Consider the following 17,699-nt stretch of genomic DNA (forward strand, 5'->3'; position numbering starts at 1 on the left):
TTATCAAACAAATTTTGCCGGAAATTCCCAGAAATTAACTTTTTCAGGGGCTATCCACCAAATTTAAGCATCCCTTGAATGTATTACGAGGGTTACCCTGTTTACGATCACAATAACAGCCCCTATAGGTTTCTCCTAATAGTTTAATCCCGCACCAGTATCCAAAAGAACCTATAATACAAGTTAACCAATAACCATTGGTTCCATATCCATATACTTGCTGTAATAAAAACATTTTATATGCAATTTTATATGCAATATTTCAATCAGGTGATACCCTAATGCTATACGTCAGAGACCAATCATTTCAAAGAAGAAATAAATCATTTTAGTGGGTGCACTCAGAGCACAAAAATATGTTAAAACTTATATTTTATTGATATGTATTAAAAATAATGTTTAATATTAAAGAAATTGTGAAATATTAAAATGTCAATTGAGCAAAAGAAAGAACAGTTTATTAAAATATATATCACAAATCTTCCGGCTACTGTCTTTATATATACCTATTCTGTGATATAGTTTAGTGGCTATGTTGCTTATAATCTGTTTATTTTGTTTATAGTCCAATATTACAATGTATCAATAATGAGTTACTAGTGTAGTTTCGTATTGTATCCTGCTCCATTCATTTGATTTTAACTAAAGATTTTTATTCTTCATACATCATTATTTTGGTGTGGCCAAATTATTGCACACTTTTTAATTTTAATCTAATAACAGTTAATTCCACTTCCACAGTATTCACATTGTATAAGAGGACAATTGTACTAAGGCTTGGAGAATATCACTGTATGTCCGATATTCAATCCTTATTAAAAGTAATAACCTGCTATATTCAATATAACAAGTCTATGGGGCCTATTCATCATAACTTCAAATTCTATGGAGGTAATTAGGTTTAGAACTCGCATGGAGTTCTACCTAATTACTGGAGGAATTCATCATTCGTCCTATCCATAGCTATCTATTCCGAAAAGCTGTAATTTTTGCGATGACAGCTTTTTTTTTCTTCAAAACTTTATTGTTTTCTGCTGGGAGAACACAGTGTCCGAGCAGCCACCAGAGGTAGACGCCGGAGTACCTCACCAGCTGGAAACAGGTAAGTCTCACCTGCTATTCGCCACCTCACTGTGGAGGATAGTAACCCCATCAAATTCCGAAAATACATCATTTTCGGAATTTAATGAAAACCATAATTTCCATTTCCCCATACTAATGTATGGGGAGTGTGGAAATTAACACAGGGGGACCTAACCAGGAGATATCAGTGATATCTCCTGTGCTAAGTGTCATCATGAATACTAAAATAATAACGTTATTTAAGTGTTGATGAATAGGCCCTTATAATTGGTATTTAAGAATACTATGATATGTGTTCCTTTTGTAATAGGTTCTCATATGCCGCTATCAGTTTTTCATGCTGCACTCTGTGGGCCTGGTTCAGCAAGGGTCGCTATTCTGCTAGAACACATGCACCGCAGTTGCTAATATTAGTGGGGAAATGCAAATGTTTTCAATCGCATTGCGATCACAGCTTACCATAAGGACACCCACTTCCCCTTACACACATCCATATACTTGGGCAACATAGCAAAATAATCGGTAACATCGAGTAACATCGGACCCATACGCATAGTTAAGGCAGGTCAGACCTCACTCAGGAATTGCTAACTTCAGCACACGCTATGAGTATGGTATTTACTAATTTATACACGCCCCTGCCGGCCCTGATAGAAGGGGTCACCATGGAGAAATCCCAGATTTCTCCAGCGGTGCCGCTGATTAGTATAGACATCGCTTCCCCATACAGTAGTATGAGGAGAGCGATTCCTAGAAGCATGGAAAGCTCAGCTTTCTGTTTCACGTCTAAAAATGTTGTCTTCATTTCAGGTTGGCGTAGACAGCCTCCTGAGGGGAGAAGAGCAGGGAAGACAGCTGTCTCCCTGCCTTCTCCACACCCCCTTTCCCCGGTCAATCAACGATGCCCAGGGAGAAAATGGGAGGGAGAAAATCTCACCTGCTCCTGTTAGAGGGACGTTCCCGGAGAGTATAATAGTGAAGTGACCTAGCACATGCCGGGTCAACTCACTCTGCTTGACTGGTCTGCCAGGTGCCTCCACTGCTGGCTCCCTCTGCCCCCACCACCGCCGCCACGCTGTTTTGTATATAGCTGAAGAGATCTGACAAATTTGTCAACCTTTCCTGTGTTGACCATTTTCATATCGACCTTTTCATCCTGTCGACCTACTGTCTGGTGTCTATCTAGACATTGTCAACCTTTTTCATGTAGATCTATTATACCACACCCTTATTACTGAGGTTCCTTCTCTGCAAATACCCTGTATTATTGTGACTTCATTAAAACTATCTGCTCATTCCAAATATCTGCTCATTCCAAGTATCTGCTCACTCCAAGTATCTGTTTGATCAATGCCTCATTTATACCAATGTCTAACCCTAAATTCTGTACTACACCCTGTGTGTGCTAATAAACTGCGGTTACACTATTTCTGTCAGCAGTGTTTCCTTTATTTAGGATAACTTCACGCACACACAGGGGAAACCTCCTTAGAAACGTGACACACCAAACACATAACCTTGCAGGGTGATATCTGATATCTAAAAACACCAAACCGTTACCTCTATTCAATTCTGAATAAAATAATATATTTATTTTTTAAATGTTCTGAAGGAATAAAGGCCCTCATTCAGAGCCGTACGCTCTGAGCAGAGCGCACGCTCTGAATGAGGGCCGGGCTCCATTTTCATGGAGCGTCCTCCTGGACACTCGTATAGCTGTGGGTCACCACCCACAGGCTATACGAGCGTGCATTTTGATGGCCGCGATGGTCGTGACCATCGCGACCATCGAAATTGCGAGCCGGAGCCTGCGGTTGAGGTTTTCAACCGCAAGCTCCGGAGTGATTTTGGCTCTATCAGAGCCAAAATCACTCCCACTGACATCACTAGTGATGTCAGTGGGCCAGCTTCTGACGGGAGGCGTTCCCGTGGGAACGCCCCCGTCAGGGAGGCACGCCCCCGGCACGCCCACCAAAGGGGGCGTGCTGTCAATCAACATTGACAGCACGCCCCCTTTGATCGGACACAACGAGCGAAGGAAAGTCCTTCGCTCGTCGTGTCTGGCGCATGCGCACGACGGAGCTCCCTCCGTCGTGCGCATGCTCAGTGCAGACCATCGACCCACTTGCGAGCGGACAGCCGCTCGCGAGTGGGTCTGAATCAGGCCCAAAGTCTGTAAGAACCTAAGAAAGAGTGCAAGGGATATATATGTATGTTTCTAATGTGAAATGAATCAATGTTTTCCTGAATAAAAGTAAATAGATTCATATTTTTGTAATATATTATGGCCAGTTACTATCAATTACAGTACGTATTCAGAGTCAACTCAACATACTGAAAGACATTTTTTACATGTGATTTTAACTGAAATTGGAAATATTTGTTAGCCCAGCATATTTACATTGTAAATCTGATCTTATTCCATGTAATATGCCAGACAGACAGACAGACAGACAGACAGACAGACAGACAGATGTCTTGCTATTTAAATTAAACAAGAATGAAGAAATGTAATGTGTTTCTTTTTAATTAACAAAAGATTAATATATATATTATTGAAGTTGCAAGTTTTGTCATTGCCAGTTACAGGCCTCCTGTGATGAACATCATGACAATTCCTACTTAGTAAAATCTTCTATTGAGAATGTCTATAATATGTATAATTATCACTTTATCTAGAACACGGTTACATTGGATTCACATCGCTCACATGTAAAAGAAGTCAGCTTTTTAGTATATTCAACACATTTCCTTAACATTACATTATTATTAGGGATGAGCGGGTTCGGTTCCCTGAGAACCGAACCCACCCGAACTTCGGGGATCCGGGGCGATCCGAGCCCAAGCTCGGATCTCCCTGTCTGCCCCGGATCCCTCTCCCGAGGCAAAACCTCGAGATCTGCTGTCGGATCTCGAGGTTTTGCCTCGAGCGGCCATTTTAAAAAAAATGCCTTTGCCTTTAATGGGCAAAGTGCTGATTGGCTGACAGAGCCGTCTGTCACGGCTCTCAGCCAATCAGCATTATGGTGCTCATTTGCATGTAGCACGGACTCGTGAGATCCGTGCTACATGCATCTGTGTGACTGACAGTGACACAGAGCACAGATGGGTCAGTGAGACCCATCTGTGCTGCTGTGTATTTCAATGACACAGATGCACGCACGGACCAGGAGATCCATGCTACTTGCATCTGTGTCATTGACACAGAGCACTGACGGGTCCGTGAGACCCGTCTGTGCTGCTGTGGTAAAAAAAAAAAAAAAACCTGTGTAAAAAAAGAAAAAAATGGCGTGCACCCCCCCCAAAAAAGAGCAACCAGCCCCGGGCATTAGTGACCCAGTGCTGGGTGTGCTTAAATACAGGGGACAAACGACGTAGGGGTCCCCTGTACTTAAGCACAACCAGCACCGGGCTAGTCAGAACCAGCGCTGGTTGCCAAAATACGGGGGACAAACGACGTAGGGGTCCCCCGTATTCTGCGCAACCAGCTCTGGGCTCTGATCCGGTCCTGGTTCTGGAAATACAGGGGAAAAAAATAGGGTTCCCCTGTATGTTCCAGAACCAGCACTGGACTTTTTCTAGCGGGGGGCTGATGCCACAGCCAGGGGAGCCCTTTCACCGGGCCCCCCAGCCGCAGCATCAGCCCTGACCGCTAGTCAGCCCAGGCCGGGGATCCCTGGAGAGCTGGGGACCCCCCCAATAAAGGGGTCACCCTCTCCAGGGCACCCCAGGCCCAGGCTGATAGCCCGGGGCTATCCCCGCCACCCCTGGTGGTGGTGGGTGGCGGGTTGATTGTGTGTTGTGGTGAAAATAAAGAATATCAAACATTGTCTTTACAAGTAGAACTGCAAGTCCCAGCTAGCCTGCCCCGCATGCTGGTACTTGGAGAACCACAAGTACCAGCATGCAGGGCATTAAGGGCCCACTAGTACCTGTAGTTCACCTGTAAAAAAAATGTTTAAAAAAACACAGGACACACACACCGTGACAGTATAAGTTTATTAAACATACATACACACACACACACATGTACACATACTCACCTATGTAACATCGTCCACTTGTCCGGTAAAGTATCCATAGGGGACCTGTGAAAAAAAACATACTCACCATCTCCTATGCGAGGTTCTGTCCTCTTCGTTCCAAAGTAGGCATCCCCGGACTTGGCAAAAAAACAAAACGAAAACGCGATCCACGAACTTAGTACCGTTCTATAGAACGGTACTTCCCGAATGAGAGCTTAGCGGCGGGGTATCACCATGGAAACCCCGCTGCTAAGCGTTCATTGGCTGAGAGAGGTCATCTCCCGTCTCTCAGCCAATGAACGGCTCCCTCCATTGTAGTCAATGGTGGGAACCGCAGGGTAAACTTTAATAACCTTGCGGCTAGTGATGTCAGTGGGGCCTCCCCCAAATGGCAGGCGTTCCCATGGGAACGACTCCGTTTGGGCTGCCACCCCCCCGGCCCGCCTTCCAAACGGGGCGAGCTGTCAGTCAACATCGACAGCTCGCCCCCTTTGGAAAGAGACCCGCTACGACCAGCGCTGTCGGTCGTAGCGGGTCTCACGCATGCGCACGAGGGAGCCGGCTCCCTCGTGCGCATGCGCACTGGCAAAACATCGAGGCGGCCGTGCGGTCGTAGACCGTACGGCCGCCTCTGAATAAGGTCCCTGATCTCTAAGATAAGAATACCAAAAATCTATGTCAACAGTTTGGCCTTGTTAACGCGAATAAGCATAACAACAAAGCAATAATAAAATAAAAAGGATTTGGCAGTAAAACATGTTAGTAGTAAAGGACAGTATGGTGGCAAAGAAAGAACGACCAGAATCAACCCAATGCAACAACTGAGAATAGTCACTAACAAACACATGCTTTCAGGATGTGGCCTGGGATCGGCTGCTACTCACCACAGCACCGGCTTCCCCTGGTCTCCCAGGTGGTCAGACGCCAGGTGCAGAGGCGGGTGGCATGCTGAGTATTCTTCCCACGGGTCTGCTAAGACTTCCTTGCGTTGCTCCACTGTGGAGTTTCTGCAGCTGCGGTCATGGGCGCAGCCGTTTTGTCTGTATCACCTGAATGGACTTTCCTCCAATGGTAGCCCTGCGGTCACACAGCTGATTCTATCCTCCTATGACTGGCTACCTAGGGGTATATAGCTGGGCTCCAGGAACAGGAAGTTGCCTGAACAACTTCACTCCTTCCACTGACTGTTTTCTGTTGCATCGTCCCAGGCTCCACAGTGTGTTCATCTCCAGTGACTACTTCCAGTGACATTTCTCAATGCTATTCTGTGTACAGATCTCCCGTGATATACTCAGTACTAATCAGTGTACTAATCTCCAGTGATATTTCTCAACTCTATTCTGCATACAGATCTCCCGTGATATACTCAGTACTAATCAGCGTACTAATCTCCAGTGATATTTCTCAACTCTATTCTGCATACAGATCTCCCGTGATATACTCAGTACTAATCAGCGTACTAATCTCCAGTGATATCTCCCAGCGCTATTCTGCATACAGATCTCCAGTGATATACTCAGTACTGATCATCGTAGTAATCTCCAGTGATATCTCCCAGCGCTATTCTGCATACAGATCTCCAGTGATATACTCAGTACTAATCAGTGTACTAATCTCCAGTGACATTTCTCAACGCTATTCTGCATACAGATCTCCAGTGATATACTCAGTACTAATCAGTGTACTAATCTCCAGTGACATTTCTCAACGCTATTCTGCATACAGATCTCCAGTGATATACTCAGTGCTAATCAGTGTACTAATCTCCAGTGATATCTCCCAGCGCTATTCTGAATACAGATCTCCCGTGATATACTCAGTACTAATCAGCGTACTAATCTCCAGTGATATCTCCCAGCGCTATTCTGCATACAGATCTCCAGTGATATACTCAGTACTAATCAGTGTACTAATCTCCAGTGATATCTCCCAGCGCTATTCTGCATACAGATCTCCAGTGATATACTCAGTACTAATCAGTGTACTAATCTCCAGTGACATTTCTCAACGCTATTCTGCATACAGATCTCCAGTGATATACTCAGTACTAATCAGTGTACTAATCTCCAGTGACATTTCTCAACGCTATTCTGCGCACAGATTTCCAGTGATATACTCAGGACTAATCAGCGTACTAATCTCCAGTGATATCTCCCAGCGCTATTCTGCATACAGATCTCCAGTGATATACTCAGTACTAATCAGTGTACTAATCTCCAGTGACATTTCTCAACGCTATTCTGCATACAGATCTCCCGTGATATACTCAGTACTAATCAGCGTACTAATCTCCAGTGATATTTCTCAACTCTATTCTGCATACAGATCTCCCGTGATATACTCAGTACTAATCAGTGTACTAATCTCCAGTGACATTTCTCAACGCTATTCTGCGTACAGATCTCCAGTGATATACTCAGTACTAATCAGTGTACTAATCTCCAGTGATATCTCCCAGCGCTATTCTGCGTACAGATCTCCAGTGCTATACTCAATACTAATCAGCGTACTAATCTCCAGTGACATTTCTCAACGCTATTCTGCATACAGATCTCCCGTGATATACTCACTATTAATTAGTGTACTCCAGTGATATATCCTAGCGCTATTCTGCATACATATCTACAGTGATATACTTAGTACTAATCAGCGTACTAATCTCCAGTGACATTTCTCAACGCTATTCTGCATACAGATCTCCAGTGATATACTCAGTACTAATCAGCGTACTAATCTCCAGTGATATTTCTCAGCGCTATTCTGCGTACAGATCTCCAGTGATATACTCAGTACTAATCAGCGTACTAATCTCCAGTGATATCTCCCAGAGCTATTCTGCATACACATCTTCAGTGATATACTACAGTACTAATCTGCGTACTGATCTCTGAGGATATTCTTCAGTGACATTCTGCATACAGATCTCCAGTGATATACTCAGTACTAATCTGCGTACTGATCTCTGAGGATATTCTTCAGTGACATTCTGCATATCATTCTAAAGTGGCATTCTTCAGCGATACCCTGTGTATCAATCCCAGTGATATTCTTCAGTACAATCCTCTCTTCATTTCCACTACTGTTAGTTCCATTATCATCTATTCCTGTCACCTAGTCTCCTCGCTACTTCCCGGGTACCTGACCAGGGGGCCGTGACCTGCTCGCTGGGTGCAGCAAAGCCCCTATACCAATTGGAGGGGTCACTGGCGAAAACCCTCCAGTGAGTTAGACTCCGCGCCTCTGGTCAGGTCTCGCCAACATCCGGATCTAGCTTATGAGGAAGACTTATATCCATCCTCCTCGCCTGCTGCTTTCTCCACAACCTAGTTCCCTGACTCTCAGTCATCCGACTGAGGATCCCCAAGGCCGGGTCGTGAGACACAGGTATTGAAGGCGGATACTGTTCCAGGTGCACAACAACATCAATAACTCCAATGCAAATAGGTATCCACTCAACTCTCTAACATGATTTACCCAGCCATTAGAGTGAGGCCACTGCCCCATTAGGTTGATCCTGCCAACTAACCAGTCAACGAAGGTAAGTGCACCCAAAACTACAAAATTAAACAATTGTACACACTTAATTGCTTCCAGACTGGTGATCTGCCGGTATCGCTGAGTTAGTGATGCGTTTGAGGGGACTATTCATTATAACTTAATTTCTACAAAAGCAGGTGAAAATGACTTTTGGAGAAATTAAGTTTTGGGGCCAGTCATCATAAAGGTAACGCAGAAAATATCACAGACATCTCTTGTTTACCTTTCTCTCACGATATTTTTGGAGCTTGACTATGGGAGCATTCCCTATCCCGATCCCCTTCTCTTCTGGCACGTAATGCACGTCACACCTACTGTGCAAGACCCACGATGTGGGAGCTGGGTGCCACAGTCATGATTAGGTGATGACCTAATTAATATCAGTCACCAATTATATATATATATATATATATATATGCTCACACACATAATGTGGAATTTACATATATATAACCACTGTAGGGAGGTGAAGGGCAGTGGGACCAGGTGCCACAGAGTCACAGGCAGGTCTCAGACTTTGACATGTCTCCACATCCCGGTCACAAGTCCGCACTGCCCATGCACCATGTACAGTGCTCTTATTGACGAGCGAAAGACATCTCCTTTGTGACGCAGGGACAGACTGATACTTTGTCCCAGCACTAAAAGCTAATTAATTATGGAAAATATTATTTATTTATGCCCCGCAATAAGCTGCAATATAAGAAAAGCAATTTTGCCTAATCTCTATAAATAAAGCCCTAAATGTTTGTCTCTACCAGATAAAGGTTATTTAAAAATATATTTGGGTGTTATACAAATTGTAGCCTGATTCACCTAGCTCCTCTCATTAGAAGGAGCATTGCACCCAAATAGGTGCTTCAACTCTGACATGCTCTACAGGTGCAAAATGACAACATGGCGCCACAATAAGGCTTTGTTTTGAGAACTTGTTTGCAAATCTGTATCTACAGTAGCCCTAAATGAGTTCATGTTTTAAATATACCAAAGCAGATATATGTGAGGATATATTGTAAACTCCAATTTGCAACCTAAGTGCAAAATACTAAAATTATAATTGAGGTCCAGATAATATATCTTGTACATTTTTGTATCACTAGCATAGCACCAGAGAACATTTGTAATTATTCAGCGTAAAATTCTTCTCAGTACAGCCTGCCAATTTCAACAGACTTCGCATAGCAGCATCAGAGAAACATGTCCAAACTGCAATTAAACAATTTGAAACAGAAACACAATTTCAAGAGGCTGTCACTTCAAAAAGAATTATGGTTGGTAAATCCTGTCAAAACAGTCACCATAGGAAAAGCAAAGGTGCAACATGCATTAACCTTGTAGCTGCCTCCTGAACAAATGCATCAGAAATCCTCTTGGGTGGAATATGTTTGTTACCGCTGCTTCTGGTTAATTCTTTGGGAATCATTATTATTAATCCTATTGTCACATTTGTGTTTAAAACCTAATGTCTTAGGACAAATAAACTGTCTATATTACAAAAAAATTACAAAATTCAAATAAGGTATAATAAATCATAAACAGGTAACTTCATTTGGTATGCTATAGACTAGGCTGATATCCTATGGATATATGCTGGAGGGCAGTTGCTGTGTTTGGGCATATGATTGAAATACTGTAGGATTACGTGGCTTAGCCAGGTGGTAGGTAAGATGTGTATGGCACAGTGATCGTGTCTACTTGGCTTTACACCCTACGATGCAAATACGTATTATGATAAGGGACCATTTAAATTTTCCGTATTTTACTAAATATTAAATTGGCTTATGTTAAATATTATAATGTTTAGGTCATAGAGTATATCTATAATATACTTTTTTTATGAATTAAAAGTTATGTTTTAAAATCCTCCAAAAAATTTTTTTGATCTGTTATATTATCTATTTAGTTTTTTTTGTAGAGTGCCCCCAAAAAAAACAGTTTTTGTCTTTTCCTTTGCTCTTGGGCTAGAGAATCTCTATATTCTCTGCTCTTGGGCCAAAGAACCACTATACAATTGTGTATCACAAATTCTTTGGGAGCACCATCTACCAAGTGCCATCTTTCATTTTAATTTAGACCAACATGTTGGTTTATTCTATATTATACATTTATTTCAATTTATAAACAAAATAGTGTGGACTCACTCCTCATATCTATACAACTTACCTAGGTAGCCTACAAACAGCTTTATATGCTTTCATTTACAGTTTCAAGGGCCCATGTTTAACCTTTCATACGACAGTAAATGTAAATAGAAATATTTGCATGTATATGTTTGAATGGAAGCCATTGTTTCTATAGGTGAAACTCCCAGACTTAGGAGAAAATTAGGTACTATTTACTGAAATTGATTGTTCAATGTAAATGAGGAGAAAATACATTGTTTAAATGAGAGAATTAATCTCTGATATAATTAGAAGATAAATATTACTGCGTCCAAAAGCTTATAGTCCATTGCAGCAAGAAACAATGTACAGAACAGCCAATAAAACAAAAACAGTTAACACTCAGTAATATTGTTTGTGAAATAAAAAATGGCATCAACATTTCCTTCCTGGCACAAGAGAAAAGTGTATTACATTCCTTGCATTACCACTGTAGGAAATACATGACTTACTTCATGTAAGGTGACATTGTATTCGGGAGAGCTGACCCGGCAGGGGATAATCTTCTCATTCGGACCTTCCATTTCTGCAAATCCTGGTTCCCCTGGATGCATCTCTAGGAACGGATGTTCATCATCTACAGGGAATACAACTGAGATTAGGATCTTATTCTTATTTATAGATGACAAATTATATAAATTTATTTAATGGACCATTTTTTTACTAAAGCATAAAAATTACTCAGAAACAAAACTTTCACTTTTATGGATATTAATCAATCTCACTATCTGATTAAATAAGTTTTGAAGAACTTTTGTATTTTTTTTTCTTTTTAAATATAAATATCTAATTTAAACATTTTCGAAATGCTGCCATATTTAACATCTTATACTTTTCTCATAGTGGAGCTGATTATGAGTTGAGAGCAAAGCACTAAATAGCAAGTAACTTTGCACCTTGGTAAAACCATGTTGCACTGCAGGTGGGACAGATTTAAAAGATGCATAGAGATGTTAGGTGGGTACACACTTGTGCGACCAGCAATCGTCAGGAACACCCTGGACATCGCATGATTGTTGGTACACTTTGCGTCGATTAATGAAGGATGAAACAATCACTCATTCCTTCCTTCATTAACATGCATGGTTCCGCATGGATATCGTCAGGTTTGCTGTCCAGCACATCAAAGCTAATGACGCGAACGATCACATGAGCGAACATATCGTGCATACTCTGCATGCTCATGCTCTCTGAACTTTGCCTACAGTATGTGGGTATGCCCCGTTACCCAACGCAGGTCAGTGGAGATATGCCACTGAATTACGTACGAATGCATCTTCCGTAAATGTGTGTGCTCAAATCAGCTTGCGTTCATATGCATCAGTCTCATTGTATATAAATATGATTACATATTTATGTCACCATTCTAGAAATGGATGCTTTCTTACTGAAACGATCAAACTGTATTGAATGATGCATAATTACAACAGGAAATGTTTTTCTGGTCTCTTAGTAACCTAATATTATATAGAGTGATCAGTTGAACAGAAAAAAGTAAAGCTTGCATATAACACCGACGTGCACCCGCTACGCTACTCAACTACGTGCACTCGTACTATGGCAACAAATGTTATATAAATCATACGTGCCTTCTATTGTGCAGAGATCTTGGAAGGAAATCATGAGAGGAAATAAACAGTAGTGAAGTGCTCATCGCTATGTTGACGTTACTCCCCTCTCTTATTTTCATTGCCCAAGCTCCTATTCTGAGTCTCTCAGTAATACTATTGTGTAGGAAAAGCTCTGTAGGAAGGAGATATGTTAACTGTTCTTTTATACTATTAAATAAAGTACATGCAGATTCACATTATATTTCACTTTTAAGAAGAAGATGGAAATTCATCCTAGTTTACCTTTCGAGATATTTTGTACAGATATTTGATTTATTAAATCATCTTACCTCTATCTGAAAGTCTATAAAATGTTGTAGTTCCAATATAAAAGGGTTTAAGGGATAACATTGCTTTTGGCGTGTCAATCAATGGATTGTTTATTTTGATGGTCACACCTGGCCTCCAAGCTGTTGAAAGCTCTCGGGTAAAAAGTAGAAGTGGACTTTCAATATTTTGAAGATCGACAATGGACCTCTCCTTCCCCCAAAGTCATACAAATGATGTATATGGTCCTGCTTTCAAGAGTTTTGTGCCAAACATTACATGAATAAGGCTAGTCTACCCAGATTTCTATTCGCCCACAAGCACCAGTCTAATGTGGAATTTTTGTTAGCATTATTAATGAACACTTTGCAGTAGCGAAACATTGATTCATTATTTAGTTATTTTTTAGTAACATATACATGATATATATAAATATGAAGCCCACGCTATGTGGAGTCCCTTGAAGTAAAATGAGTAACCCAAGTTACATGAAAAAAATCTCAACATGTACATACAGTAATATGACAATCTGCAGATCTAACACTTGCAAGTTTGATATAATAAAATAACAATCAGCATAAATCACAAAATGAATGTTACAATTCTTTTATAAATGGCAAAAACAGCCATGAACATAGGGTAACACATGTTATATCATGAAGGAATATGTTCCCTTGAGTCTTCTACCCTTTTACAATCAGATGGATTTAATAACTACCAGCAGCAATCACAGTATAAGGGATTACAGGTTTTGTCTAATTTTTACAGGTTTTTATAGTAAAGTGTTGATATTAATAGGGTAGAAAAAGGTTAATGGGTCATTAAAAGATTTAGGCAATTTATAAAGCTAAAAGACTTTGAGAATTCTTGTCACACTGTGCCAATGTGTGGGGTCACAGATCAAGTGGAAAGAAGTACCCGCTGACAGATCCTGTCCAACTGAAACAGAAGCTACTACAGGAAATCTTATTCAGGGATTTGGAGGAATTTTTCCTCCCTTATGGCCCAGTCAGGAGAGTTCATACAACATCCCTTATCACTAACAAAGTCTCCTAAGTATTGGTAGGTTGCATTTCCATGAATATCGGTACCATGCTTTGTCATAAAACTGTCTGCTTTCTATGTGTGTGATTGGTTCTCTATAAAAAGAACATTATTAGTTCTGCATATTATTAATTAGGTCTCCTACACTGTATCTTGTAATCTGTATTTGAGAGTGTGACAGACAAAGCAAAGTCTGCACCCTCCCTAGGTGACATCCAAGCCCATCAGAAGTAACACACCACCCCTGCTGCTTCTTACCTAAAGCAGGGTACACAACATACGATGGTGCGACCCACTGACAGTGCGATGCGATGTAATGATACATCATGTGTGCCGTACACATTGCAGGATTGGCTTCTGACAGCGATATGTGCAGGCTGCTTGTTCGGGAGAGTTTGGCAGAGAGAAGACACTGCAATCTCGGGTGAGTAATCTCTATCTAAACTTGCTACTCGTGGGAAATATCTCGATCTGCTTCACAATCGGCCAACTCGGTCACAGCTAAACTCACTTCTTAGTATAAATTTGTGAGTTTCAGAAGCATCAAATCACCCGAGTTTCGGCGATGCAAATCGAGTTGAAAAAAGAAAAACTCGATCAGGCCTGATTGTTAGTAAATTTACCACTATAGTCTCAGTCTGTTGCAATATGTCAGCATCCCTTCTCAACAGATGAGGCTTAATCCACAAGACCTATCTTTCTAAGCAATGTCTCTCTCCAGCAAATGGTTTCCTGCTTGCAACCCAGCCAGTTTCCATGTCTTGTTGCCATGCATGGACCTCATTCCTTCCTTTGCTGCCTTTATCCATCCATCAGCCTCCCCTTCTGGCAAGTCAGATACTTCCTCCCAGGACGTGGGTTCACATATATTGATAGTGTCAGCTTTATATGAGAGGTGCACAAGTGCTTTACCTTTGTTTTCCCTGGTTGAGCGACTTACTTCATCTGATGTTCTCTCATGTGTATCTTCAGTATCTGGTTTACAGCTAATTTGAATCTCTTGTTTAATGTCTTTCTTTCTTTGGAGTTCTTTTTTTCTGTTTACATGCATCTGATAATTTCAGTCAAAGTCCTGTTCTTTTTGACAACTGCCCATTCTGTTCTGGTGTGTAGCGTACTGTCTTGTGGTGCTCTATACCGAGTTGTCTTAGGAAATGTTCTACTTTGCGTCCTGTGAATTCACCTCCATTGTCGCTACAAAGTGGAAGTGGGTTTCTTTGAAATTTATTTCTAGCCATTGTTACATAATCCTGTATTGGGCCACAAATGTCACATCGCTGTGTATAAAATTAAGTGGTCTCAATGCTCTACTCTAACTTTGTTTTGGGATTGGTATTCTTGTGGCTTTTGCTTTTATTCAGCATTTACATATTATGGTTGTTGACCAGTTTGATACTATGAGATCCTTTGTTAGGTTTCTCTATTGCAGTTCTTTAATGCTGTGCCACACATGAATACAGTCAGTGTGTGTGTGTGTGTGTGTGTGTGTGTGTGTGTGTGTTTATCTCACCTGTTGTGTTGTAGTGTCAAGACTAGAGATGTGCAGGCTCGGATCGGTTCGGATTTGCCCGCCAAATTTCTGTTCTCGGAAAGAGGCAAAACGTCATCTTTCATGGTCAAACTTAATTTTTCATGGACTTTTGGAAAGATGATGTTTGTCCATGAAAGATTACATTTTGCGTCTTTCTGAGACCCAATATTTGGCGTAAAAAAACTGAATTTGATGGGAAAATCTGAACCGATCCGAACCTGCACATGTCTAGTCAAGACAATACAAGTGCTCTTCTGATTTGGCTGTGGCTAATACTTTTCTAACATTCTGGATAATGCATATGTAATTTTGGAATTTGATAGTAAGTCTTTTAGCTGCCAAGCACCTGACAGACAATAGTCCGCCTTCCAATCTGGGAACATATAATACATCTCTTACTGGTATTGGTACATTATTGTTGTTTGCATTGGAGCATATGAGCAGACCATACCTTGCCTTCCGCAGTGATATTAGTACCATCTGCATGATAGATTGCTTCTTTACTGTATGATTCATGTCAAGCTCAGTGAAGAAATCTCTGTCACATGTCATATGACTTGTTGCTCCTGAATCTATATACCAACTATTTATCAGATGAGTTACTGTCGCTTTAAAAGTTCCATTCTACTTGCTTCTTACATCTGAAACATGCTTTTGTTTCTTTATTATGCAACTGGGTAGCTGTAACTTTAAGGGCTTTTTCTGTGTCACTGCCCATGTTCTCCTGTGTAATTTCCTTTCTGCGATGATATTCATCTATGAGTCTGTTTTTCATAAAATCCAGTGGGCGGGATGTACTAAGGTTGCGGTGACCATTCCGCCAGTCACCGCAACCTTACTAATCACATATGTACTAACATATGCGATTAGTATCGCAAAGGACAGTTCTTGCGATAAGCGCTGCCCTTTGCTAAGCAGCCAATGCCTGGTGACGGGGTCTCCGTGGGACCCCATCCCCTCCGAGCCCCGGGAGCTTCCTGCTGGTCACATGTGCAGGAAGCCCCGGGCTCCTCCTCCCTGCACCCGGAAGAAGATTAGGAGGAGGAGGAGACGGAGGACACAGGAGGAGCACGGGCCGGCGACCATGGACAGCAGGTGAGTGGGGGTCCGGTAAGAAGCACATAGGCTTCTATAGGGTAATGCCAGGTTTCCCTGACGTTACCCTCCGTACCGAAAAAAGGGTGGGAGGGGCTTAGTACATATGGAAATGCGGTAAAAACCCCGAAAACTGTGTTTTTACCGCATTTTTCCTTTAGTACATCCCGCCCAGTGTGAGTTCTGCTTTAGGCCTTGTTTCCAGAGCATTTATCAGTGCATGGTATGTGTCAGGTAAGCTGCACAGCAGCATGGCTACTACTTGGCTGCATTATATATCTTCTCCTATAGAACTGAGCTGTGCTATAAAATGTAGTCTCTGCAGTGCATCCCACTAATCCTTAGCAGCATTCTCATGTCTTATATGAATTAGCTGATCATCTTCAACTAATAAGCTTATGGTTGTTTTCTTTTCCCATTCCTGATTATTAATCTCTGGTCTGTCTGTAATTATAACTTCCCACAAATCATCTTTAGACAACAGCATTTCAACTTTAAGTTTCCATAGTTGATAGTTATCATTAGCATACCTCCCAACTGTCCCACTTTGGGCAGGACAGTCCTATTTTTCTGGGAATGTCCTGCCGTCCCACCCGTGGGCCACAGTGTCCCACGTTGTGGGGGGGAAGTTGGGGAGAGTACTCACCGCTGATATGCATTGCAAAGCCGCGGGTGAGTAGATGCCGTACGCATGGCATCTTCTCTGTGCAGGCTGAGTCTCTGGGGACAGCCCAGCATCTACGAGAGTGACAAAATGGGGGGGGAGTTGAAGTTGATTAAGCTCCACCCACTGTACTAAGCCACTCCCCTCAACATTAGGTACCACCCCCTTTCGGGACCGTGGACATCTTTGGCACGTGATATGTCCCTCTTTTACATTCAGTAATGTTGGGAGGTATGCGTTAGACATCTTGGTCACTGCTAGTCTTAGATCTGTGCTGCTGCTATCTCTTCCGTGTATGTATGTCTCTAATCCCTCTGAGGTATAACACTGGCTCACTCACTGCTGCTGTGGAGATTTGCCTTTCACAGATGTTTCTTGTGCCTGGGTCCTTGTAACTAGGTCTATGGTAACTGGGTCTGTGGTGATTTTTGTCTGGGTCTGGGTTCTTTAAGCTTTTAACTTGGTTTGGTGGTGCCTGGGCCCATAATCTGTTAGGCTGAGGTTGGTATTAGTTATTAGATCAAATCTCACCTTTCTTATACACTGTAGGTAGGCACACACTGGGAAACTCTTTTTGGTAAAACTATTTATAAAATAAACTGGTTTGGTTTAACAACAGCATAAAGACATGAAAGGTATACACATGAACAATATCATTATTTCAGTATCTTCTAGAACATT

The 17,699-nt window shown here is 41.8% G+C and overlaps 1 protein-coding gene across 1 annotated transcript in view; it reads right to left on the reverse strand.

Moving 5' to 3' along the window:
- LOC148507871 (vascular endothelial growth factor receptor kdr-like) overlaps window positions 1-17,699 on the reverse strand; it is a 299,765-nt gene that overhangs the window by 190,703 nt on the left and 91,363 nt on the right. Inside the window, exon 4 of the mRNA XM_088445571.1 lies at window positions 11,260-11,384. Within this exon, the coding sequence (XP_088301697.1) occupies window positions 11,260-11,384 (125 nt within the window). The remainder of the gene's footprint in view (window positions 1-11,259; window positions 11,385-17,699) is intronic.

Source organism: Taudactylus pleione, unplaced genomic scaffold (genome assembly GCF_031769625.1).
Source record: "Taudactylus pleione unplaced genomic scaffold, aTauple2 ptg000381l, whole genome shotgun sequence".
Taxonomy (NCBI): Eukaryota; Metazoa; Chordata; class Amphibia; order Anura; family Myobatrachidae; genus Taudactylus; species Taudactylus pleione.